Source organism: Equus przewalskii, chromosome 2 (assembly GCF_037783145.1).
Source record: "Equus przewalskii isolate Varuska chromosome 2, EquPr2, whole genome shotgun sequence".
Classification (NCBI taxonomy): domain Eukaryota; kingdom Metazoa; phylum Chordata; class Mammalia; order Perissodactyla; family Equidae; genus Equus; species Equus przewalskii.
Window position 1 is genome coordinate 62,631,018 of NC_091832.1, and position 27,623 is coordinate 62,658,640.

The 27,623-nt window shown below is 39.0% G+C and overlaps 1 protein-coding gene across 4 annotated transcripts in view; it reads right to left on the reverse strand.

The window, feature by feature from the left end:
- GALNT7 (polypeptide N-acetylgalactosaminyltransferase 7) overlaps positions 1–27,623 on the reverse strand; it is a 135,950-nt gene that overhangs the window by 8,271 nt on the left and 100,056 nt on the right. For 2 of the 4 annotated variants that reach the window (XM_070608021.1, XM_070608004.1), the window contains exons 3-9: positions 17,378–17,544; positions 12,674–12,804; positions 12,347–12,426; positions 9,851–10,033; positions 6,878–6,995; positions 5,302–5,424; positions 1,944–2,162 (exon numbers count right to left, since the gene is read on the reverse strand). In XM_070608021.1, the coding sequence (XP_070464122.1) occupies positions 1,944–2,162; positions 5,302–5,424; positions 6,878–6,995; positions 9,851–10,033; positions 12,347–12,426; positions 12,674–12,804; positions 17,378–17,544 (1,021 nt within the window). Of the gene's footprint in view, positions 1–1,943; positions 2,163–5,301; positions 5,425–6,877; positions 6,996–9,850; positions 10,034–10,173; positions 10,357–12,346; positions 12,427–12,673; positions 12,805–17,377; positions 17,545–27,623 lie in introns of all 4 variants that reach the window. The other 2 variants (XM_070608024.1, XM_070608015.1) reach the window with 1 other exon arrangement.

Here is a 27,623-nt window from a genome sequence, read left to right on the forward strand (position 1 = left end):
ATAAGTGTTGGCTTCTCCTTTTATTCCCAAACTCTAAATGTTGGAATGCCTTAGGAGTGGATCCCATCCTCTTTTCTCTATCTATGTCTTCCCCCTGAGGTAATCTCATTCAGTCCCATGAAACTGTGCACCTGACGATGGCTCCAAATGTACAATGCCTCTTTTCTGGGCTTCAGTACCACAAAGCCTGAGATCCACTTGACAGCTCCACCTAGATGTCTAATGGGCACTTCCCATGAGCAGAAAACCAACAGAGAACTTGCTATTCCCTGAACCCTCCCCACCCGTCCCCTCTACCACCTACCCAATCTCAGCTGCCACCTGATTGACTACTCAGATGAAAACCCAAACTAGTCATCTTGGCCCATATCCTTCACACATCAATCCATCAGTGATCTACCTCCAGATGAACTGTATATCTCAAATCTGTCCACTTCTCTCCACCTCCATTTTCACCACCCTAGTCTAAGCCACCATCACTTCTCATTGGAATTACCCTACTGGTTTCCTGACTGGCATCTTTGTTTCTACTCTAAATTCTTACAGCAGGGTGATTAAAAACAAAAGCATAAATCGAATCGTGTTACCTGTTTAAAACCCTCCCGTGGCTTCCCAACACCCTTAGGATAAAGGCTTCCCTCCTCATTTATTTAGTTATTTAATTTTTGGTGAGGAAGATTAGCCCTGAGCTAACATCTGTGCCAATCTTCCTGTATTTTGTATGTAGGAAGCCACCACAGCATGGCTTGATGAGTGGTGTGTAGGTCCGCACCTGGGATCTGTGTGAACTTAACCACTATGCCACCAGGCTGGCCCCAAAGGCCCCCCTCCTCATTTAACCTCCTCTCTCCTGCTTATCAAACATGCAAAGCATTTCCTTACTCAGAGCCTTCAAACTCACCATTTTCTTTACTTGGAACACTCTTTCCTCGCTCTCTGACTTGCTTTTTATCATTCAGATCTCAGATTAAACGTCACCTCCTCAGAGGAGCCCTCCTTACCCTGTCCCTAAGTCCTCTTGAGCATCACCTGTTTATTTCCTTCATAGCCCTTACCACCACCTGTCATCATCTGCTTTGTTTTCCCTGTTTTTCTCTCTCTCCCCCGTGAGCATGCAAGTTCTCTGAGGAAAAGGACCTTGCTTGTCTTGTTGTATGTCTAGAAGAATGTCTGGCATATAGTAGGCCCTCAACCAATATTTTCTGAATACACAATTAAGCAAAGCCATGAAGACTTGAAAGGTCACGGCATGTTTAATACACCTATGAGGCAGCAGTCAGTATAAGGCACTTGGGTGGATGCAATCAGAAATGGGGTTACAAAGGCAAGTTTGCAGAAACAAAAAAATGAAAAGACAGATCAATGCCTTTGCCTGATTTTAATTATTTTCAGTTACCACTGATTAATTCATTCATTTGACAAGCATTGTGTGAGTGCCTATTGTATATGGGGATCTCTGTGTTAGTCCATTGGGACACAATGGTGGACAAAGTGTTGAAGCATTTACAGGAGGGCTGAGAGAAAGGCAATTCTGAGCATTATGAGAACCTATGGAGAGATCACAGAACTCAGTCTTTTTGATGGAGTGCGCAAGAATAGAAAAAGGCTTTTCAGTGGTGGTGCACTATAAATTGAGAACTATGGGATAAGTTGGGATTAGCCAAGAAAGGGAGTCGGAGTGAGGGGCAGGGAAGTGGCAGGAGCTGGAGGGAGTGGACAGTGTTCCAGACCAGAGGGCTACATGTGCAAAGGCTGAGAGGAGGGGACATGGCGGTTGGGGGTTGGGGGAGTTGTAACCTTCTAGTGGAAAGTACCAGACAGTTTTTAGCTAAACTCTTCCCCAAGAATTCTTCTCTTTCACTCACACATTTCCATCTCTGCCTTCCCCCAAACTCAGTCTCCAAACACATAACTTTGAGATCTGAATATCAGCTGATACTTACTTCTCCCCAGTCAACATTTTTGGGTGGTAGAGGGTAGTGTGAGGTGATATCATAAGCTATTTCTTCCATGAACCATTTGAAACTTTTGCAGTTGTGATCTTCTCGAAATTTCTTCAGCTCAGATATATCCCCATATGGTAGTGCTTTCGATTCAGGACGACTAGCATAGAAGTAGTCTTTATATTCATCCCACCAAACCTCTACAACTCTAACATAATTCTGTGAAAAAGAAAGTTAGTATCATTCTGAAAAATAAAAATATTAGTAATGTCATAAATAGCCTATCTTAGACACATGACATATGACCAACATATAACAGACTCATTTCAATAGGACCTAATGTTTAATTAAGCAACAAAAGCAAGTGAGCTAATGTTTCTAATTTGTCAATTGCCATGGATAGAAATGTCACACGTGTTCAACTAAAAAGTGATAGACACAGAATCTGATATCCCTGAGCTGCAGGATCATGTATTCTACGAAAATATATTCTATGCTGCTTTGAGAGGAAGAAATTGAAGCCCAGAGAGGGTTTATGAGAGGCTGGCTGGACACTGGTCCTCCTTCTCCCAGAACAATCTCTTTCTGTTAAGAGCCACACTACTACCATGTGTAGGGAACAAATCTCATTTCAGAAACAATCATGAAAAACAATAACTCTGATTAATAAAACACATTTTTGCAGGTGGCTTTTGTTGGTCTTGTTTCAACTCTAATATAACCATTTTACTATAACCCAGAATTAATTGGACATTTTCCCCAGTTGGTGCACTTTAAGAAAAAGCAACTAAAGAACAATACAGTATGTTGACATTGTGATAACTGACAAAGATCTAACTTCTACGGTTTTACTGAATGAATGCATGTGACAGGTTTAGAGCATACGCAATCTAGTCCCTTGGTCTTCTACATCATGCATCAGCCAACCTTCTCTTTAAAGGGCCAGAGAGTATGTATTTTTGGCTTAGTGGGCCATACTTTCTGTTGCAACTCCTCAGCTCTGTTGTTGGAGTCAGAAAGTAGCCATATCACAACACGCAGACACATGGGTGTGGCTGTGCTCCAAGATAACTTTAGTTACTAAAAAGGGCTAGATGTGGCCTATTGGCCATAGTTGCTGACCCCTGCCTGTTTTACACCAGGAGCAGGAATATCTACTGTTGAGATTAGGTTTTCTAGGGTACAAGATAACTATCAAAGGGTGAACGTGCTCCCACAGGCATATTGTTGCAAAGCCCGTAGATTCAAACCTAAAAAAAACCACATGTGATAGTATTGATAAATATTTTGAATTCTTGCAAATCCATCCAAAATTAGATATAGTTCATGTCTTCTAGATACTAACACACGAAGAGACGAGTGCACACACATATGGTTATAGCAACAAAAAGAAGGAGCACTTCATTGTTTGGGATGGAGAAGGCCAGAGGGGCACCACGGAGGGTGCTGGAGAGCTCAGTCTCAAAGGAGTGGTTAATTAGGTGGGAATGATATCCATGGCAAAGAGAAAAGCAAATGAAGTATGACAGTCATGGTGCATTTGGGGTCCTGAAAGAATTCTACCACAAGTGGAATGCAGGATCCACTGAGAGAAAACCTGCCTCAGTTTCCTCATTTTAAGATGAGAATAATTATAGTCCTTACTTTACAGTGTGTTTTGAAAATTAAGAAGTTCATCTATGGAAAGCATTTAGATTTGTGTCTCGTACATAACTAAGCACTCAAAAAAGTGTCAGCTATTATGAATATGATTATTCTTTCCTAGGACTTTGCATTTTATCCTTTAGTAGAGAGCCATCAAAAGGTTTTAAAGAGGTAACAGACATCAGTTTTAATTTTCAGGGGGATAACGCTGGTGGTGAGTGGAGGGTGGACTGAAGGGGGTTGAACCTGATGGTAGAGAGCCAAGTGGGAGGCCCCCTGATATCCAAGGGAGAGATCTGAGGACCTGGACTAAACCCAGAGAGGAATGGATTTAAGAGATACGGACGAGGTGGAATCATCAGGGCTTGGAAAGGCGGGTGGCGAGGGAGGAGGACAACCCTAAAATGCCCCCTAAGGTTCATTCGTGGGCAAACAGAATACAGGAAAGGGATCACTTTTGAGGAAAAGTTTAAGTTCGGCTTTGACTGCACTGAGTTTGAAATATCTGAGGGTCATCTAAGAGGATAATTCTAAAAGACAATTGACTATAAAGGTCTGAGGCTCAGACCAGACAAATGGACTAAAGAAATAGACATGGGCCACTGGCACCCTGGTGGCTGTAGTGGACAGTGTTGAAACTGGAGAAAGGAAAGTACCTGGCACAGTCTGGGCACTCACTAGGTGTAGGCTGAAGTTACATTTATTGGGTAGTTTTATGGCATCTGCAGTTAATTTTAGAGTAGATAAGTACTTCCCTCTCATCTCTTTTCCTTTTCTTTGCAGCAGAGACCTTCTTGAATCAAGGTGATTTTTCATTAATCCTTCGTGCTTATGGGTCTGACTCCAAGGGCAGGTTCTTTTCCTGTAATGCCCGTCAGGCCTGGTGTTAATTTGGAGCTATCTTTGTTTTATCGTGGATCTTCTAATCTCATCCCTTGTTATAGCTGGGGCTCCATTTGGCCATTTCTAAGATAATTTGCCCAGTTAGAAAGCTGTGCAGGATCTTAAAGCCTAGCTGTCTTTGCTTCTGTTATCTATTCCCCTTTGGGGAACTGTCTCAAGTTGCATCTGCAGCCAATAATAAACTTCCTTCTGCTTTTGACTTGGTTAAAAGCTGCAGAAAACGAAGGGCATCGGAGTCATATGTTCTTAGAATTTATGAAAGCAACCCAACCAAAGGAACTTCAAAGTTTCTCAGTCACAGAGAGTGCCTTCGTGCTCCTAACAGTGGGACATTTGGCCTCTGTGGGAAGCTTTCCTGGTTTGTCCCTGGTTTAAGGGACAAAAGATACTAATATTTTGCAAACACTGTTCAAAAATTTGATTTTGTTTACTACAAAAGTTCTTAATATGGTTACTTTAATTTTTTAAAACCAAACAAAAATAATATTTTTCTCATGTGTGAATATTAGAAGCTAATATTTTCCTTTCAACTACTTTCCTACAGAGTGTCAGTTCTTTTTGAATTTATTTGAGACATCTTCGTGGAGAACACTCAATATAAGAATCTTAACCAGAATGAGATACAATGAATAATCTTAAAAAACAGTAAGATGTTTCATGACTAAATCTAGCCTAAGTTAAAAATGAGAACCAGCATGATTGCTTAAACAACATATCCCATTCAGTGAGCTGACATTTAAGTTACTACCACAGCATTTGGAACACAAATGTTAGTTCCTTAGCCTTCTCCCCTTTTAACCAAAAAACTCACCTTCAGAGTTGGAGAAGACCCAACATAAAGGGGTGGAGGATTCCCTTGCCAACCCTCAAGACGGTAGATGTGTCCAACACGAGAACAAGGGACAAACAGTAATTTGCCACCACACTGCCATATCTATCAAGGAAAAACACATGTGGAAGTTGTTTCAAATGCCAAAAGAAATTATAGCTGAAAATTTATCTTGTAAATGTAAATCTGAAATCTAAATGAGATACAGTGTCCACGGGGAATTCATAAACTAAACAAATCCTAAAATAATTTGCTTGTTTTTCAAACTCACATAATGAGGAAGAAGGCAACAGGGAATTAGTAATATACTGCTACTAAGGGGCCTCTTCCTGTGTATGTGTAGCTCCAAGCAACCCTTTCCCAATGTAACCTGGCAAAGTCATGCAGATTCTTCATTCCTAAAATCATTCATCATTTCCATTGTTAATATATTTCCCACCTGGCTGATTATTATAATAATGTCCTAACTGGCTTCTTCACCCCAGCTTCTCTCTACTCAAGGTTAACCTTATTTATACTAAGAGATTATTCTAGCTGAAGGGCAGCTTTGGGTCATGTTCTTCCCTTGCTTAATACCTTTCATAGTTTTCCATTGCTTATCAAACTAGATAAAAATCTCTTAGCTCAGCATTAAAGGCTCTCTTCTATATGGTTTTCACATACATGTCCACTTATCTTCTGGATGTCTTTCTCATTCATGCTGTCAGATTCTGCTAAACCATGCTCCTCACTGTTTCCCGAATATTCTTCAGGTTCCCACCCGTTCTGTTTGCGTAGAATTGCCCCTCCCCTCCCTCTCTGCTTATTGATACCGTGCCCAAGTTGTAGTTCTGCCTCAAATTCTACCTCCAGCATGATGCTGTTTCTTAATCACACCAACTGAATGCCATTCTACCTTCTTATTGTATTATGAATTGAAGTATAATTCTAATTTCTTCTTATTGACTGTAAGTTCCTTGAGATTAAGGACTGAGTTACTCCTATCCCTCATGGTGCTAAGTTGAATATTCAACTCAAACTGCCATACAGTTCTTTCTTTCTTTCTTTTGGAGAATGGGGGGAGGGGAGTAGGAGCAGAAGACATCATTGTCCAAGGACTGCCCCAATGACGGGGGCTGCTGCAGGAAGGCAGCTCCACTGTCAGTCTGAGGATGCCGTCACTGTTGGGATCTGCTTCTGTCCTGCATTATCATGTCCTGTGATGATGAAGGGTAACCACATCAGTGAATGGTCAAATGTAGCCCCAATACATGCAGATTCTCCAAGGGGCTCCTACAAAAATGGCTCTAGTGTATAGAATTCCTTGGCTGGGGGTTGGCGGGGGGGTATTTCTGAAGCTTGCTGGCCTCAATTTTGAGCTGAGTTACGTAAATAGGTGGTAAATTTGGAGCTTGCATTTTGCCTTATTTTTCCCGAAAAGCATACATTTTTGATAGTCATTCCTTATGATTTAGAGAAATGCTTTAAGGAGTTCTTTCCAAAGAAATCAGCCTTATCTGAAAGTCGTGAAAGCCAGTTAACTACTTTGAAAACTCCATTTGTTTAAATGAAATGTTACCTTGTATGAGATCTCAAAGTTTTCACCACCCCAAATCTGGAGACCTGGATCATAGAGACCCAGTTCAAAGAAGAACTCTCGTTCGATGGCAAATAACCCACCAGCCATGGCTGGGGACCTAAGAAAAAGAAACACTAATAACTATTAAAGACAAATTGCCAATATCCCTTCACCAACAGACAGCAAGTGTTTCTGGAATACAGTCTAAATAATGCATAACGGGGAAAAGATGATGGCCAAACATCAAGAAATTATAAAGCCTTACAATCTGTTCATAATTCTTCTTTAATAGACTTACCACAATTTCTAACTGAAATAGAATTACAGTTCACTACAAATTAGAGGATTGCATCATTTTGCCATAAGAGGGCGCCTTGGTTCCTTTACTGATTTAAAAATTAAGCCTTTAGAGTTAGTTAAAATACAATTTCTCTTTCACTCCTAAAAACACTGAGCCACACAGCCGTGGTCTGCTAACTGCTCCTGAAATGATTTATGAGTCATTCTGGGATGAGCGAAACCATACACCATGGAAGTAGTCTGTCATTTTTTAATTTTATAGCTCAAGGGCTTGCCAAATAAGGGTGTAAATCATCCTAGAACAGCCACAGTTCATTCAGAGTTTGCAAATGTAGCACAGAGACGACACAGAAGAATTAGACATAGCTATTTACTGTGTCGGGAGGTAGGAATGCAAAAGGGTGATCTGTGGGGCTTCTTGAATGGGATCTTGAATTGGGACTTTTTAGGGACAAGAGAAAAAAATTTGGTAGCTTTTTGGAGACAAGCCATTTCCATCATTAGGAGAAGTGACAGGGGAATAATTTTCATCCTGTTCTTTGTCTCCTACCCCCAAACAATTAATTATTAATGCATCATGACTTTTAAGTAGATTCCTCTACTAGAGGACCTCCTTTAGCATTACACCTGATATTCAATCCATCACTAATTCCTATTGATTCCACCTTGAAAATACATCTTGAATCTGTCTACTTCTTTCCAACTTCACTGCCACCACCCTAGACCAACCTACCACTGCTTGGACTGTTGCAGTAACCCCCTAACTTGTCCTTTTTTCTATTCTGCCACCTTCCAAGCCTGATCCACAGCAAGCAGAGCAGAGTCAATGTGGGCCTGCATGATGCCAGCCTCTCTCCACTCTGGAGGTTCAGCTGGCTCCCTCGTCCTGCATTCTTCACTGCTCTGCTCGTGCCATCAACATGTCAAACTGCCTTCTGTCTCAGGGCCTTCACTTGTTCTGTTTGGTCTCCTGAAATGTTCCTCCTCCTCCACAGGGTTGACTCCTCATTCTTCAGGTCTCAGCCTCAAGGACACTTTGTCAGGGAGGCGGTTCTGGATCCTCCAGGCTGGACTAGGTTCTCCTTTCATAAGCTCCATGTAGCCTTTTATTTTTCTTCATACCACTCATCGCAGTTGCTGTTCCAGAGTTATCTATGTAGTTATCCATTTAGTTTCTGTCTCACCCACTATATTTTAAGTACCATGAGGGAACATATTTTTTAAAATTTATCTCCAGAAAATAGTGCCTGGCACACAGTAAGCACTCATTAAATATTTGTTGAGTGGATAAACAATGAATCAAGTAATATTCTCAGTGTTAAAGGAAAATCACATCAGGGGAAAGTCATTCTCTGTTGCCTTTTCTTCTTAAAGTATGCTGCCTAACTCACTAAACAGCCCTATTACATTTTTGGTTGTATTTTCATGTCTCATTTATTTAGCTATCATTTAAAATTACTCTATTATAACTTTGCCTTTTTGATCTTTAAATATATTCCCACTTAGCTCAGTATACGTTTGAAAATAGATCTTAACACAAAAACCTCCCTTAACTTTTTCTAGCTCACTTCTAAAAGTTTCTTTACTAGCCCATGGAATTGGCAGAAATATAAATGTAATCATCATCCCCTATTTTTTTTCTCTCAGAATTATTTGTTAGGTTAAGTGGGTAAGCAGTAGTTTCCTAGACTATTTTGAAAAAAAACTTCAAAGAGAAATTTGGAAACTGTCAAATAAAGCTTAAGGTTTTATAATTTCCTTATGTTTGCCATTTCAGTATCTTGATATCATGATATGCCCAAATCCCACCGGCATTTCCATGACATTGGAAACACCTTCCCAAAACAGAGTTCTAACATTATCAGTAGTGTAACAGGGAGAGAGAGACCAAAAGCAGAACCATAAGATCAGAAAAATAAAATGAGACACATTTAGAAGCCTACACTAACATTTGAGCAAACATTTCATTTGGGGTCCCTCTTTTGAAATATAGTATAATGTTCCACTTATAAAAGACCAGAAGAATAGAGGAACATAAATTGTTCTATTTCAAGAACCACAGAAGGGACGAAAGCTGATTTTGGAACAAAGTTTCCTTTTAACCAAGTGCTCTTCTGAGAATGAACTAATAAAATCTTCTACTATGTAACATTTTCCACAGTCACGTATTTTTATGCATCAGATTTAACGGGTACAAAATTAGTATTTAAGAGTTAGCATATAAAAAAGAAAGAAAAAAACAAAAGAATCTCTCGCTAATGCCTTTCATTGCTAACACTACACCCAAGGCATCAAAGTGGATATAAAACTTGGATTGTAATGGAATTTATGTGTTTTAAATTTACAGAATGACATTACCGTCAAAAGAATAAAATTTGATGTCTAGTTTACTAGGAAAGGATGGCAAAGATTTTCTTTTCTTCATTCGTGTTTGGAACTAATGCCATATAACATCCCTCCCTCCCACCAAAAAAAGAGAGCTTGCATTTAGGGAGAAAGCAATTACAAAGAAGCAAAAGTGAATTCAGATCTCGAATAGTGCAAGGGAAGAAACCCTCTCAGAATGTGAGGCAGCAGTTACAGTTTTAATAACAAACTTTTTAGCTTGGCAAGAGGTTAATAGGTTAGCAGCAACTGGAGAAAAGAAAAACATGTAAGTGATTTAGTGATTACCGATATGGTTCAGTTTTTGTCTTTCTCATTCTCTTCTCTCGAGGGGTCAGAGGCACCCGTTTCCAGAGCATACTCCAATCCCATGCTCCTCGGGCATACCCATCTTCGTCACCACCCCCTTGGGGGATAATTTCATATGTTTTGCCATTTATGACATCTATAATCGGCACAGTGCAAATGGTTCTGTATTGTGTTGATGATGGCAGCACAGATGAAATGGAAGCATATGTATGGACCCACATATTTATACGAGGACATGGGGAAGGAAAAAAAAAGTACTTAGATAAACATTCCACATGAGAAAATAAAGTAGTAATCTTTACCGATAAGGTTCAGTTCTATGTTTTCTTTTGGCCTTTTCCTTGTGGCTTAGAGGAATACGTTTCCATAGTAAACTCCAGTCCCAGGCCCCTCTGGCAAAACCATCTTCATCCCCACCTTGCTGTGGTTCAATGGAATAATCATTCCCATCTATGTAATCTATTAGAGGTACAGTACATGTAGTTCTGAAATATTTACAGAAAATGGAAAAGCATTTAAGAACCCAAAACTGACTAGTTTAGAATGCCTAACTATATTATCTTTTTATTGTTAATTTTTTTTTTTTGCAGTAGGGGACTTTTATATCTAATGGGAAATCGAAGTAAATGAATGTCCTTGCAAGTCAAGGAGGCTGTTTCGATAAGGGGAGGACAGAGGAGATTCTTCCTCAGCTGACTGACACGTGTCAGGGACAAAGAAGCACGTCTTTGAACTTAATCATGTGTTCTCATTCTCGCTCTGGGCCGATGGGCAGCTTTCTCTTGGTAATTCTGGATTATTTATGAGATTTTCCTGCCTAGTACTTTCCCTCCTCATCCTTTTATTAAACCAATGAGCGTGTCTGTGTGTGTGTGTGTGTAGAAAGACAACACCTGCTACATTCTTAGCAGTTCTCCCAATTCTTTGCTGCTCTCTGTTTCTCTGGAAGCAGTTATTATGAAAATCTGTTTCTGTACTTTTACTTGCTTTTCTTTTCCTATTTCTTTTATTACAAAAAACAGCTTTCATTGCAAAAAAAAAAAAAAAAAAGATACTGTATTATATTCCTGCTTTTAAAAAAATGAGAAGAAAAATCCCTCAAAACCTGCTGAAGAACTTAAGCAGGGGCCTGAGAATTTGAAGCAAAAAAAAAAAAATGCCATGTATTCGGGTTATAAAAATGCTAGTACCATATGAGTAATTAGGTATAGAGTCAACTCGACAAAGATAACTTGGTACCCTGCTTGTTGCAATGCTCATCTTATCAGAAAGGATTTAAAAATGCATTTCCTAAAATGGAGATTACATTTTACGTTACATTTACATTTTCATAACCATGTTAAGGTGCTTTTTAGATGTTTAGAAACCAAGGAGAAGGGGAAAATCTTAGAATTTTGATATGGGAGCAGTAGAGTTGAGAAAGGTGCTTTATTCCCTCCAGCCTGTGGACACTCATGGGACAGTGGAGAGTCACTGTGGGGTATGTGGGACCACCACAGGGCCTTGTGGGAAACCATGTCCTTATCGCCCTGGAGGACTGCTAGTCTTCACCCGGAGAGGTGAGGTTCGTTATCTTTCCTCACTTCTCATGACTCTCAGATTTCTAAATTGTGCAGAATAAAGTGTCCCAGAGAGATCTCAGTTTGATAGTTTATTAGCTGTTGGATTTAATTGATTTCTCTAAGCCTCAGTATCCTCTTCAGTACAATGGAGCTAATAATATCTCCCTTGCAGGGCTGCTGTGAGGATTAAGAGAGACAGCACTTGAAAAATGTTTAGATAGGCCTTCACATTAAATCCTCTACTGATTAAACCCTCCAAAGTTCTTCCTTTGACTCATGCCTTTCCTCACAGGGACATGTCTATTTTCCTAGATTCCGAGAATTCTGGACCAAAAGCAGCAAAGGCTTTTGGAACTAGGAAACTGGTGCTGCCTTCTATTATTTCAGACATTTCTGTAAATTTAATGGTGATGATCACATTTGCATAGAATAGTGGATTATTTCTAAATTTTGAAGTTTCTATGGGAACCCAAACCCCGGACACAAATAACAGCCGATCCTTACTATTTAAAGTAATCATTAAAAAGGGCATAAAAAGACCCAATAGCTATAATTTCAAAGTATACTCCTTCAAGTCTTTAGAACTGTTACTACAGTGTAAAGGGTGCAATTAATATTACTGTTAGAGAAAGCTTTTGGAGCTGGAGGAAGTCTCTTCCACAACCCAACCACAAGATGATTCTGGAGGGAGCCACCCTAGGCTTATCCCAAATGCCTAACTGCCCACATTTGAATCAGCCCAAACTATCAGTCTAGCTCCACCCAAGGAAACAACTAGCTGAAAAATAAGACTTAAAACATAGCACTTGATACACTGAATGGAACTGGAATCAGAAGAATGAGAATATCATTTGTCCTTCTAGGATGAAGTTTACTTTTCAACCAGGAAAGAAAAAAAGCAAGGTAATGTTACCTGTCCTTAGATATGGGAGCAATGAGTGGTGCATACCAGTTAACTGCCACCTCACAATGAGCATCAAGGTATATCAAAACCTTTAAAAAAAAGAAGCAAGGTAAAGAACTCTCCTCATATATGGGACATCACATATCTCTCACAATTGAAAATTAGATGCTAATATAAATTATCATCAGAGTCAATTTTGACATAAATTATCTGCTTAAGCCATCATTTTCATTTCAATTAAAAAAGTAAAAAAATTGAAGGGTACTTAAAAATCCATATGATCTATTGGTTACCAAATCCAAAATGCTGACACTGTAGATATCAAATGTTTCTTACCTGCCCAAGTTTAGCCTTCTGGGCACCAATACTTCGTGCTTGAATTAAACCTTCTCTTCTCTCATTTCGAAATACCTTCACTAGGCCATTCCACAGCTTAATATAGTCATCTAATTTTTCCTTTAAGTGTTCTATGAATAAAAAAATTCAGTCAACATTATAAATTACATTTATGTATATAAACCAATTAAACTATTATTTTTCTCAAGAAACAAGGATAGGCAACAGCTACTTTGGATAGTCACTAATTTTACACACACCAGGTTGAACGGTTCATCTTTAGGGAAGCAAGGTGAAGTGATTATTTGAGTTAAATTTTGAGCTTAATATGCCTACAGAGAAGTGGTTAGCCTGAGAATTATCAAATATCCCTCTAAACATTAAATAAATGCTAACTATTGCCAATTGACAAGAAAACTTAAAACAGATTCACATGTTAATATCATATCTAAAAGCTTTCAGGCACAATATTTCGTTTGATTTTGGCAGAAGCAATGGTTCAAGATTTCTGAAGATATATTGCCTATAAACAACATTATATGACTTCACTGGAATTCACACAGAGTATAGTGAACATTTGTTCTGGTCCATCTCTCTCCAACTACAACCAATGTCGAAGCTTGAGTCTTGGTGTGATGAATAGAGTTGCCATCAAGTTAGCAAGTAACAATCAAAAGATCCCATTTTCTCTCTATTTTAAGTATCAACAAGTGTTCATATGTCTATACGTATGTATGTATATATTTATAAATATTTACATATTTATATAATAAATATAATATTTTATATAATAAATAATAGACATATATTTGCAATTTGGTAGAGGAAATTTGGTGTTACAAAAACAAGATACATCAGCCAAAGTTTCCATCTTGGCTTCCCAGTTGCAAGAGAACAGTTTTTGTTTACATCACTGTGAGCCTATGAAATTGGCACATCACAGCCACAACTAGCTCCCGGATCCTTAAAGATGTTTCTTGGAGACATAAATATTATTTTAAAATTGTTTAAAACTTTGGACCATTAATACAAAAACAAACAAAAATAGCTGTATTTCGTGATGAGCTGGTGGTTAAATGGGCAAATCAGACTGTACACTTAATACTTTACTTTTAGGGAGCTTATAATTAGCAAGACACCCACACATGGGTATTCAAAATAGAGAATAAAAAAGTTTTCCTTTTTCTATTTTGGCAACCAGTTTTAATGAAAATTATAAGTAAAATTCTTATGCTGAATTCTATTTTTTCACTCTGAAAATCTAGGTAATTTTCCCTTCAATGTAACTTTTTCTTAAAAAAGCTCTTACCTTCCTTTTTTTTTTTTTTTTTTTTTAAGCTCTATACAGTCCTAAGTTTTTTAAAGCCCCTTCTGAATTTCATTAGGTACTCTTTTGGATATGCAATCTAAATAAATCTAACATAAATCATTATAGCCAGCAATGAGCTGATGGCTGGTTCTTCAAATTTAGAGTCTTAGTTAAGAGGCTCCCAAAAGGGAAGTTGGTGACTCAGATGAAGTTGGTGACTCAGATGACTTCTGCTTCTTTGGGATCTCGCACTGTGGTAGTCTGTATTACTGTCCAAAATATTCACCCAGCTCCTTGGGGGTGATTATCCAACACACTGACGGCAGCCTGGGCCATGTGGCTTGCTGTGGCCAATCAGATGGGGGGAATGATGTGGGGCACTTTTGAGCAGAAGCGTTAAGAGCTCACTAATACATTACCAAACCTCTTCTTCCCGTTTGCCTCAAGGCAGGCAGTGTCCACAATCAGGCTGCTCTGCCAGCTGAGCCTGACCCTCAGGGACATGTATAATAAGTGAGAGAATAGTATAACCTTTGCTGTTAGAAGCCACTGAGAGTAGGGACTTGCATTTTCCCTCACCCCACTGAGCCTCAGCGGGCTGATGCTCGCCTGTAGCCAAGTGTGCTCCAGAACCTTGTTAAGAGAGGACATTGTAATTTCCAGAAACCCAAGTGTTATGAGCAGCCAGCTCCTCTGTGAGGTTTTATATTAGTAAAGTATTTCATCTTTAAAAGAAAATTATAACTCAAAGTTTTACTTTCTGAATATATTGGGGAAAGAACAAACCAAATTTTCATTCAAGTCAGATTTACCAAACAGTATATACTTTTACTGAGGATGGGACTGACTGATTTTAAGGTGTCTTGAAATTGGGAAAATTAATCAAAGCCCTCTGTTCAAGGATAGCCCCAACAAACGTCTCTCCTAAGGCTGCCAGCAAAGCTGCCCCTGTGAGTGACTGCTGTTATAGTGTGTTACAAGAGTCTGAACATAAGAGATTTGTGACAACAGAAGCACTGATCACAAAACAATGAAAGCAAAGTGGACAGAAAACTTAAGTCCAAAATTTTGTTCTCTCTTTCTTGGGCCAAGCAAGAACGCAAGATTTTAGAATGGCAAACACCTTTTGGCGGGTCTTCACTTTTTTTTTTAATAGAACATGCTAAGCTTTTACTTGTATTAATAACATAGGGGTTCTTAAAACAAGTACAATTATAGCCGTGGGAATTCTCAGTTCTTTTTGTAGATTTAGATTTTTCTAAATCTAAAATATTGTTGTACCAACAATATCACGTTAAAACATATTTTCAAATATTTATTTTGAGACAGGAATAGTATTCTTAATGAAAACACTCCTGTCCTAGAAAATTGCAACCAAGAGATGTTTAAGCTAAAGGCATTTGAGATGACTAAAAATTTTAAAGCCAAACGTTCTCTAGTGTAGTTAAAAATGATTAGTTGAAAAAAGTGATTAGTGCACAAAGATGAGGGGGAAAGGAAATAGGCCATATTTCTACTTCTTCTCCATGCTGACATGTGTACAAGATCAAGATTCCGGTTATGTCCTCGTAAAAACAGCAGAGGTTTATCCAGACTGCAGGAGTTCTAAATTAAGTTTTGGAGGAAGCTTTTATAAAGCTATTCTGAATGGTATTTTCATGCTACCCATGTTCTGTCTTCACTTCTAAACATTATATTCAGTTGCATCACTACTTGTACACAAAAATTCTCTGTAAAACTTACTGGCCAAAAAGCAAATATTCTGTTGCTATTGAGTAGTCTGAGCTCCTTGGTTACTTTTCAAAGGTTTTAATTCAGTTTTGTGACAAGCAAAGAAGAATAAATAAATACTCAGATCTGGGTTTCAGCAGCACAATTACATTTTTTTATTCAGCATGCTTATGTGAGGTCTGAGCTGTGGCATTACCTATCTTGATATTTATGTTATTAAGAAGATATATTCAGCTTACAATAATGGATCTATTTAAAGAAAAAAATGTTGGAAAGCAGTTTGGAGTATCCTCAGAAAATTAAGGATAGATCTACCATATGATCCAGCTATCCCACTGCTGGGTATTTATCCAAAGAACTTGAAAACACAAAGGCATAAAGATACTTGCACCCCTATGTTCATTGCGGCATTATACACAATAGCCAAGACTTGGAAGCAACCTAGGTGCCCATCAAGGGACGAATGGATAAAGAAGATCTGGTATTTATACATGATGGACTACTACTCAGCCATAAGAAATGACGAAATCCGGCCATTTGTGACAACATGGATGGAGCTTGAGGGTATTATGCTGAGTGAAATAAGTCAGAGGGAGAAAGTCAAATACTGTATGATCTCACTCATAAGTAGAAGATAAAAACGACAAACAAACACATAGCAACGGAGAATGGATTGGTGGTTTCCAGAGGGGAGGGGGGAGGGCAAAAGGGGTGATTCGGCTCACTTGTGAGGGGATGGACTATAATTAGTGTTCGGGTGGTGAACATGATGTAATCTACACAGAATTCGAAATATATTATGATGTACATCTGAAAGCTATATAATGTTATAATCCAATGTTACTGCAATTAAAAAAAATTAATTCCTTTTCTAGAATTAAAAAAAAAGAAAGAAAAAAAGAAAGAAAAGAATGTTAACTTAACAAACCCGCTTATCTGGAAAATTCACTGCTCAATCTCTCTCTCACCAGAATGAACCAAGACTAACCAATGCCTCCCTAAATGCTGTAATATCTGGCTCCTTAAAAAGAATAAAAATAAAACAATTTCCTTTTATTTAGTATCCTAAATCAAACATAGGACAAAATAAGCTTTAGTAGATAATTTCTATTATGAATAAAAGTAGTCCATGGTTTCTGGTCAAATTCAATATTTGCATTCTCATTCAAATGCAAAATACAGGCTATTCAATAGGTATATGGATTTCAGTCTGACAACTCTGGATGGAGTTTCAGGTGGCATTACAATATAAAGGCAATTGCATTCTCTCAGTCTTTCAATAAATTACCTCTATGACTAAAATTTTGCAAAACCCAAGGCCCGAAGAATTGGTATAGTATAAGACAGTGGTTAAATACACAAACTTATGTGCCTGTAGATTGGGATCTAGCTGTTAATTACTACCTCTGATTGCTGACAAGTTACTTAGCATCTCTGAGCCCCAAGTGCAAAATGGAGATAATAGCAATATCCATCGCAAGGATTTCTGTCAGGATTAAACAAAAAAATTAATATATAATGCTTGGCACAGTGCCCACTTGCTGATAATATATGCTATCAACAGATGCTAATTATTAGTTTTTAAAGACGATTTTGAAATCAGTTTTGCAATTACACATAATTAACTGATTTTATAGATAAAATGTCAATTCTATAACTATTACCTTTATTACTGAAGTCATCAATTAACACAATTTCTGCTAAATATTTCCTTGGCGTCCTTTTAATTACACTGTGGACCGTTCTCATGAGGGTTGACCATCCTTCATTATGGAAAACGATGACAACGCTGGAAGTGAGCAGGTTTTCATCATAATGCCAATACTTGCATCTGCAAAAGGAAAATTTCATCATATTTATTTAGAGGTAATCTATACTGCTTGGTTCCACACATACTATAATTATGCTTTCTGGCTGGATTACATATTATTGACTTAACTAAGGCAATGAAATGAAATATAACCTTTTATATTTTAACAGAAACACAAGATAGAAGAGAGAAGCTGCTATGAGATGAAGTTACTCACAGACAAAGCCACTTCCTAACCAAGTGGCACTTACTGTGTGATAAAGAGAACTAATTTGTGAATTTATGCTTCTCAGTTGGGGATGCTTAAGATATTATTTACAGCTATCAGGGTTTTCTTTCATGACTTAGTTTATTTTCATTTTTAAAACTTGAGCCTCTGGTGCAAGGGATCTTTTTCATTTGCTGTGAGCAAACCACTATGTAACTGTTTGAAAGCTCTTCTGTTCTAACAAGGCTATAACATTAAGAAAAGAAAAAAAATTAGGGTGAACTGTGGCATATAGCAGGCATTCAACTGTTGAATGAAAAAACAAAGCTCTAATAATGTTTAGAATTACTAGATTGGCTAAAGAAGGATCATTAGGTATTTTGTACAAAACTATTTAAATAACTGTAGCAGGAAGAAAGTTGCTAGAAGCCTTGTTCTAATTGGAAGGAAATTCAAAACAGCGCCTGATGAAGACTCACAGAGCCAGGGATGGTTCAGTGAGATTCACAGAAGCATGATACATATCTTATATATATATATGCTAATTATATGTCTGTGTATACACATATGTATATGTACGCACACACACATTTTCTTCTGTGGTATGAGAGAAGAACAAGACAGTAACAACACAGACTAATGAGAACGATTTGAGACCCACGATCTTTCTGCAGGAGCTAGTTTTCAGAACCAGCATTTAGAGCCTATTACCTTCTCCTTAATAAGTGGGAGGGAAAGGTTTTGTTTTAGTTTTTTTATCCCAAAGCTTTTCATGAAGTAGTAAATAAGTTTCTCCCCAAGATTAAACTTAAAACCACAAAAACAATAATTAACATTATCAGCTTGATAACCTATACCAGCATTTAGAATAGTAACCATTATCTACATTATCTAAAATAGGACCTGGCCCAATATAGATGGAAACAACCTTTTCTCCTGCTGTTTATTTTTCTTTCAAAATTGTCTATGTTCTTAGAGGTTATTTTTGTAGAAATGCAGACTGAGTCTGGTCACCCATTTCATCTTATTTCTTCTATCTTCATTTTCTTATTAAATGAGTATTAGGTACCGACTATGCCCATGCTCTGTTCTGGGCACTAGAGCTGGAGCACTGAGGGAGACAGATATGGTCTCTGCCCTTATGAAGCCCAAGGTCCTATAGGGTAAGCGAGACACGGAGCAAATATCTGTACTTTCTATGAGTGTGTCGGTGGGGAAAACAGGGTGCAAATATCTGGTGGACCTCAGCCTCAAGATGTGTGGTCAGGAAGGCCTCCTGGAGCCCTGATGAGTGGGACCAGAAGGATGATTAAAAAAAAGTAGAGACAAAGAAGCGGGGAGGGAGCAGGGAGAAAAAGATGAAACCACAAGAATGAATGGCGCGCATATGATTCAGATATCATGAGAACTTAAAAATGAACAGATCGAAGATTTATGTCTTTGGAAGGTATAGTTAAAACATGAAAAATAAACATAAGTTAAAGAGAAAAAGTTACAAAGAAGGGCATTCACGGTACCACAGCAAATAACAGCATATACTTATTATGAGCAAGGCACAATTCTATGTGCTTTACTTTGACCAACACCCACACCACACCCAACACCTCTATGAGGTTAGTACTATTAATGTCCCCATTTTACAGATGAGGGGACTGAGGCTTAGAGATGAATGATTTGCCTAAGATCACACAGCTAGTAAGTAATGAAGTCAGTAAATAAACCTAGGCTATCTTGAGTTTATAAGAAATCTTTTTTTTTAAAGTTGGCACCTGAGCTAACAACGGTTGCCAATCTTTTTTTTTTGTTTTGCTTTTTCTCCCCAAATCCCCCCAGTACCTAGTTGTATATTTTAGTTGTAGATCCTTCTAGCTGTGCATGTGGGATGGCCTGATGAGCGGTGCCATGTCCGCGCCCAGAATCCAAACCAGTGAAACCCTGGGCTACCAAAGCGGAATGCAAGAACTTAACCACTCTGCCACAGGGCCGGCCCCAAGAAATCTTGTTAAACATAAAAGAAAAAAATACTAGCTATACCTATCCATGAATGGCTAAGAATTGATATTGACACTGAATATCAATTTAATACAAGGCACCCGTATTGTCATGTGATGGGAGCCCTCTTCCCTCTCTCTCTTCCTAGTGCTTTGCAGCCAGGAGATAAACCCAGGAATGGGGAAGGAATGGTGGGGGCATGGCAACAGTTTCAGCAACAAGTTAAACAAGGAGGGATTTCTAGAATAACTCAAAGTTGAGAGGGACCAAATGCTCTTTTGCAATAACAAGTTAAAAAATACAGTAGTGGAGCAATGCAGATCTTGAAAGAACACGTTTTGAGTGTTTCTGGAGAGAAAGCAACCTGAGCAGGTCTGTCTAAGGATAATAATCCCCAAAGCACACTGGAACCCGGATGGAGACTCAGGCAACAGTTTTCTCCCTCTGAGACTAACCACTGGGCTTAAAGCAGCAGAACTCTTTAGGAAAGACGATTTTGATTTACAATAGACACCAGAATTGGTGACAATATCTAAGACATGAAGGGGATTTGGGACTTGCTGCTTTCTAAGGCAAAAGATGACAACTCGTGGAAACAAGCCAGATAAGCACTTTGAGTGGGAGACGGAAGAACTGACAACATAGAGGGACTGAAGGAGGAGAGGAAGAGGGTAGAGCGAAGATAAGAGAGATGGTCCATGAGGGACACCTTCCTTGTTCTGGGGAACACAATGTGGTGACAGTCTGAAGGTCTGGACAAGCTACCTTGCATTCTTACATGGGACAAGGGGACAAGCGAGCTGGAGTAGATTATGTGGTCCAATTTTTCCATGTCCTCTGACCTATCTACAGTTTGTAAATAACTCCAAAGATGTAAACTAGATTGTGTACCAGTAACAACTCTTGGTGGATATTTTTCCTATTTTCTTTGTCTTAAAAATTACAAAAGCAGTACACAATTTTTTTGTACAAAATTCAAGCTTATAAAGTAAAGATGAAGTGCCCTCCCTTAACTCTTCCCAATTATGTCAAATCTCCCCTCCCAGGGGAAATCACTGTTAATGGTTGTATATTATTTAGATTTTTTTTATACTCATGAGACACACAAATGTTTGTATGTATATACAAATGGATTCAGATGAGTATATATAGATGCTTCTTCCATGTGGGTATGTATAGCTTTATTTTATTATCTAATGCTTTTTAACTATTGCATAACATTCCATAGTATAGCTGCTGTTCTATAATTTATTTAACTATTTCCTTATTATTTATGAACATTTCAGTTGATTCCACAAATAATGTTACAATGATCATCCTTATGCATACATTTCTGTGCCCTTGCTAGGAATCTCTCCTACAAAATGCTCAAGGCTGGAAGCTCATTAGGGACAGGAATCTCATCTGTTTTTCTCACTACCATCTAACACATAATAGCTACTCCATAGATAATTATTGAATTGCTTTGGGGATATTTTTGAAATGCCTCTTGATGTATTTTCTTCTCTCAATAATGTCCACTCTCCACCCCACAATCTTCCTCTGTTTTCAGGTACCCTCAAGAACAAGTCAGTCCATATATGGCAGGTGCAGGAGCGGACTTCCCTCTTCTGCAGAAAGGAGAAATAGAAGCTCTTCTAGTGGGGAGAGATAGAAAATCTTGGGGCAACAAGATGACAGCACAGAATAAAAGCAGATAGAGGAAGGGACTTGTGCTTAGCCTCCATTTCCAAACTTCAGGAGATTACCTACCATGGGGTGGCTATAGCACGGAACAGAGATAATGTTAAAGTGTATTTAGGCAGGGAGGGTGAAGGACAATTCCCTTCCCCACCTCTTCTTTGCAGTCTCCCTTGGCTCTAGTATGGAGCCAAGAGAGCCTAGAAGTTTCCACATGCTTTACACGTGGGAACATGTAAGGTAGCTGAGAGTTAAGATCCAGGGGCCAGTTAGGAGTCACCATGGGAAGGGGTAAGATGACGTGCAGCAAAGCTTAAGGGCTAGAAGGCTTAAGCCAGAGACTGGCCCTCGGGGTTCAGAGGATCCACAGCACCAGTGAAAGCCAAAGTGGAGATGAGTCCCCAAAGTGGGGCAGGCATGGGAAGGGACCACCAGTCCCGAGGGCAGCAGGAGAACTGACCAGAAGTTACTGCAGCAGGGGTTCCTTCAGCAGCAGATGAGAAGAGGTCAATACACCTGGGAAGACAGGGTGCACCTCACTCAGAGCCAGGAGTAGGTGGAAGAGACGGAGGGTAAGCAGTCCAGAACTACCCACAACACCTCAAGGATACATGACCTTTCTGTCACCTGGATGCTGTAGAAGAAGGAAAGGGAAGAGACAATATCCTCTGGAGAACAGAAACAACCCAGAAAGGGAGCCTGAACTCAGGCTGACTGGACACTAGCCCAGAGGAGATTTAAGCCAACATAGATTGGGTTACTTTTTTTTTTTTTAAAGATTTGCACCTGAGCTAACATCTGTTGCCAATCTTTTTTCTTTTTCTTCTTCTTCTCTGCAAAGCCCCCCAGTACATAGCTGTATATTCTAGCTGTTAGTTCCTCTGGTTGTGCTATGTGGGACGCCGCGTCAGCATGGCCTGATGAGCGGTGCCATGTCCACGCCCAAGATCCGAACAGTCAAAACCCTGGGCTGCCAAAGCAGAGTGCACGAACTTAACCACTGGGCCAAGAGGTCGGCCCCAGATTGGGTTACTTTTAACTACAAGCTATTATTTGCTACATCAGACTGCATGCAGGTTCATGAGAAAGTTTAGCTCTTTGACAGCTTTTCTGATTTTCCACTGTAAGACAAAGCCACTGAGTGGAGCACACAGAAGAAATGCTTTTAATATACAAAGCTTTGCTGTTAAGTCTTAGTATTGAAAGAAGCACCTATGGTATTGAGGTAAAACCCTCTATTTTGCATCACTTCTCTCATTTTACTGGCATAGAATTTGTAATAAGTTCTAATAAGGAGGAAGGACACCTGAAAAAAGAGTGCCACAATTAAATGGATGGGTTTTGTTATAGATTTCTGATTAATTTCTGCTCTCTGGCACCTCATTTTCCAAGAGAACTTGAAAACCCTCTAACATCAAGGACAGCAGGGCTTAGCTCTGTCACAGAACTGCTCAGATTACTGGTTTGCAATGATTAAATCTATACAGTTATTCTTTTTTTTTTTTTTTTTAAAGATTAGCACCTGAGCTAACTGTTGCCAATCTTTTTTTTTTTCCTGCTTCCTCTCCCCAAAGCCCCCCAGTTCACAGTTGTATATCCTAGTTGTGGGTCCTTCCAGTTGTGGCATGTGGGACGCCACCTCAGTGTGGCCCAATGAGTGGTATCATGTCCGTGCCCAGGATCTGAACCAGCAAAACCCTGGACGGAGTGCACGAAATTAACCACTTGGCCACAGGGCTGGTCCCAGCTATAGGGTTATTCTTAAAGTAATTTTCAGAATATTTTCACAGTAGTTATGTGGGCCAGGTTCCTTGTATCAGAAGAAAAGATGGGAATAAGGGATTTTCATAGTGACTTCTCTATAACTTAAAAAAGTAGATTTCGAGCCAGCCCTGATGGCCGAGTGGTTAAAGCTTGGCACTCTCACCACTTCAATGGCCAAGTTCGGTTCCGGGTCATGGAACCACACTACTAGTCTGTCAGTTGCTATGCTGTGGCGGCAGTTCAAATAGAAGAACTAGAACAACTTACAACTACGATATACAACCATGCACTGGGGCTTTGGAGAGGGGAAAAAAAAAAAGTACATTTCAAAACCAAAAATGAAATGCTTGTTAACAATTTACTTGCATTCTTTTTGTACCAACTATGTTTTTAACATCTGTAGTTTGATATAAAGCCTTTATGTAGTAGATTTTATCCATCAACAATATCCAATTCAGGAGACTACGAAAAACTTAACATTTTTAGGCTGGAAGTCCCTCCAATCCATACATACTATCATTAACCTACAGTAATGTGTGAATGTGTGTGCACGAGCCTGTGTATTTGTGTGTGAAAATTACTCATCTTGCCCTTTTTAAAGACTGTATCTTACTTCTAGCTCATTCCCTGAGAGTTTCAAGAAAGTCATTTTTGATTCTCTTTCTTTAATTCTGCGAGCAGTCCAAATCTAATAAGGGAAGATACTTTAGGCATAGGAAACAAATCCTCAGTTTGGGAAACAATGATTTTTTTAAACTATTTGCTTTTATTTTTAAATAAATTGAAAACCCTTCCTGCCTCCATCTAAAACCTCTCCTGCTCATTCCCATGACAAAAGGAAGTGAAAAAATGTTTACAATTTACATAAAACAGTGCTGACATCTCATGGCTGAATAAATTAGTAATGTAGAATATAAAATTTAACTTAGCATTCAGAAACCAATATACATTTTCAATGAAAGGAGAATTATCACTGTTAAACCCACTCACTCAAACTCAACAGATTGGGGGGAGTGGATTACACTCAAGTATTCAGATTCTCTGCACTTTGGAATGATACAAAGTAAGCTCCTTGAGAACACGCCATGGTGGACTTTATTCCTCACAGTGCATTACACAGAGCAAAACAAAGAATCTAAGCATCAAAGAAATTCATAAACTTCCTAATCACCATTCTCTGGATGTGCTTCACTTTGTCAATGTATTTCCCAGGAAAGAGTGCTATAATAATTCAAATGTGGACTAACCAACATAAGGGGGTAATATTACAACACTTAATCTAGATACAATTCCTTTATAAATATAATTTTAAATTACATTGGCACTGTATTTTTTTTTTGGCAATCATATCATATTACTAGCTTATAAATCCCTAAAACTGTTCTCCCCAAATTACTGCTAGGCCCAATGTCTTTCATTCTGTATTTCTGCAATTGAACTCATCATAAAATACTATGTTTACATTTACTGCATTTTATATTGCTGGTTTAGGTGCACGCTCCAGCAGGTTCTGCTCCCTTTGATGATTTTGTCAATTGGTGTATATAACCATCCCTCCTCCCAGTTTTCTATGTTGAAAACTGTACCCACTGTTTCTATGAATGAATATGAGAAGGTCAAAAGCAGTGCTTTAAAGTTATGTGCAACCCTTGAGAGGCTGCTAACACTCCATTCATCAACTTCATCTAAGCGCACTATCATTCACACTACATTTCTTTATCTTGTCCCCAGGGATTTGAAGACTTGACTCAAATATCCTGTTAAATCAAGATGTATTAGGTATCACACAGTCTCCTGGTCCACTAGCGTAAGCACAGGTCTTTTTTTAGACATGTTACTAGTTTGGTTTGACTTCTTTTCATAGACCCATGCTGGCACCTAGTGACAGCTACTTTTTAAGCATAAATGATCCCTCCTTGGATCTTAACAACGTATCAGTGTCAGGCTTCCGGAACTAAACTTTCTCTCTTTCCTTTGGAAAATATAAGGCAATATTTTCCCACCTCCAGTTTCCTAAAATCTCTCCTTCGCAATACCACTAGATTACTGACAGCACTTCCTCTCAAACTCATCTGGTAAGTTCCTCAATATCTAGTGCTATAAGAGGCTTAAAGGTACTCAACAAATTTAATGTACTTAGGTGCTTTCTTATTCTATGCTCATTGTATGTGAATTTAATTCCCTCTTAACATGTTGGTTATAAAACTTTCAATGTGGAGAAATCACTCCTGCAGAAAGCTAAGAAGGAAACAAGAAATATTGCACGTCTGTTTTCTCTCATATGTTAAAATTATATAATATGCCCTAATAATGTGTCTACACATTGCTTTTTCTTTATTTTACTCCAAATAGATTTGAAAATAATTGGTTCTTTGGTTACCTTTGGCAGATACCATCTGGTTTGCATGTCTGGAAAGTCTTCTGCTTCTCTGAAAGCTGCCCATCACAGTCCTGCCCAGATCCCCTTCTCTAAGAGGCTCCTTCAGCAGCAGTTTACTGAGGAGAAGAGACCACATGTTGTCATCCCTAGTCCAGCAGAATGGACTAGCAGGGAAGACTTGTCCAAGCTGGGCCAATCTGAGGCCCTCGCCCTGTGCTTCAGGCTTCTAAGACCCTAATTGGTTTCTATCAGGCTTTTGAATGATCTTGTGAGGCAAGGGCTGGACAGCTAGTTTCATGGAGAAGCAGAGAAAGAGAGAAGTAGAGATGAGAGTCCATGAACCCTCACAGAGAAAGAGCATATGACTTTGGTTCTCAACTGTTCGTTTTCTGGTTCAATCAAGTATACTTCCTGACCTTGGGTTCTATGAGATACTCCTATATCCTTTCAATTAGTGGCTCATTCTCCTCTGTTCCCACCCCGATGTTGACATTTCCCTTCCTATAATATATCCTTTCTTTTGCCTAGGCATAAAAAAATTGAGATTATGGTTTATTTTTTATTTAATCACTTTCTCAAAACTCGAGCTCAATGCCTTGAAGAGCTTGTATTCCTTTCCTTGATTATTAGAAACTCTAAGATGATCTAGTTACTTTTCCTCAATGTTCTCATCAATTAGTCCTCCCTTGAAAGTCAAAATTAAATGCCATAACAGAATTCATTCTTCCTTAACCATCCACAAGATGAAAATTCCAGCAAAGCTAATCATTGGAAGTTCTGCTCTTGGCCAGAACAGCATTTTTATCTACTATGTTAATACTCAATACATACTGGTTGGTTTGATTTCAAAAATATTTCTAGGAATAACCCTTTCCTCAAATTTGTACTATATCACAGAATACCACCCATTTTCCTTATTAATGAATTAAATATTAACAAAAAGGAGAATAATAAATCTTTAACTTCTGCTCTACTGAGATTGAAAGACAAAGTCAATGAAAACAGAATTACTGGTTAGGTCTGCAACAGTTTTTCAAATATACAACCTCTCAGGACAAAATTAGGAGGTTGAGAGAGTATAGCTGTGCGCCATACTTGTTTTGGAGTGTACTGTATAGTGCCATAGTTGGAAGGCAGGAAACCAGAGCAAGTATGAAGATAGGGACAATGGGGGCCTTAATTCATCAAGCCTATAATCTCTATCAGGTCCATCCTCCCAATCAGCTTGACCTAAATTAAAAAAATATGCTTGCCATGTGTGCGAGGTTTTAAAATAAGTGCCCCCAGTTCCAGGTAGCAGCATCTAAACTTCCCCTGGGGGAGATTTCATTTTCTGGGGCAGAGTTGTGGTGTACAGGTTGTACAGGTCTCTTTCATGTCCCAAATGATCGATGTGTCAGGGGGAAATTCTTATCAGAGCATAATGATGAGGACCAGAAACTCTCCAGCTCATCACAGCTGATTCCTAAGGCAGGATGCTACAAAAAGAGCCAGGAAAAACCACTGCTTTATGTAGTTTATGGAACAAAGAACAGCACCATTATCTGCCCAACTGGTCTCTGAAAACCTTGTATCTGTATTCATTTCCGTTTTCTCTAAACTTCTCTGAGGTAACCAGTTTCCTGGCACCCCCAGTTACTGGGAGACAGCTGTCCAGTCGTTAGCCATGACAGCCCAGCTGTCAATGATCCTCAAACACAGTCACAGTATGGTTAGAATTCAAAACAGCCAGAGGCTTCCTAAAGCTTACATCAGCACTGGACCACTCAGCTCGCAATCTTTGCAGCAACCTTAAATAACGTGCGCCAGCTGTGGGGTGGAAACCTTCGAGTACGGCGCAGGAGAACATCTCCATCTCAGCCATCCCACTGATGCTCCTCCACAATGAGTGTCCTAATAAGTCCAACCAGGTGTGAAGGGCACTGTCTCCATTTTGAGATCTCTGAGAGAAGATATAGGAGAGAACTTCTCAGCCGACTGCTGTCAAGAGTGGTAAGCACAGGGATGACTGTATGTCCCTTTGGTGAGGACATTAGTTGGATCACGGACCTCAGGCCAAGGATTTAGTGAGCACTG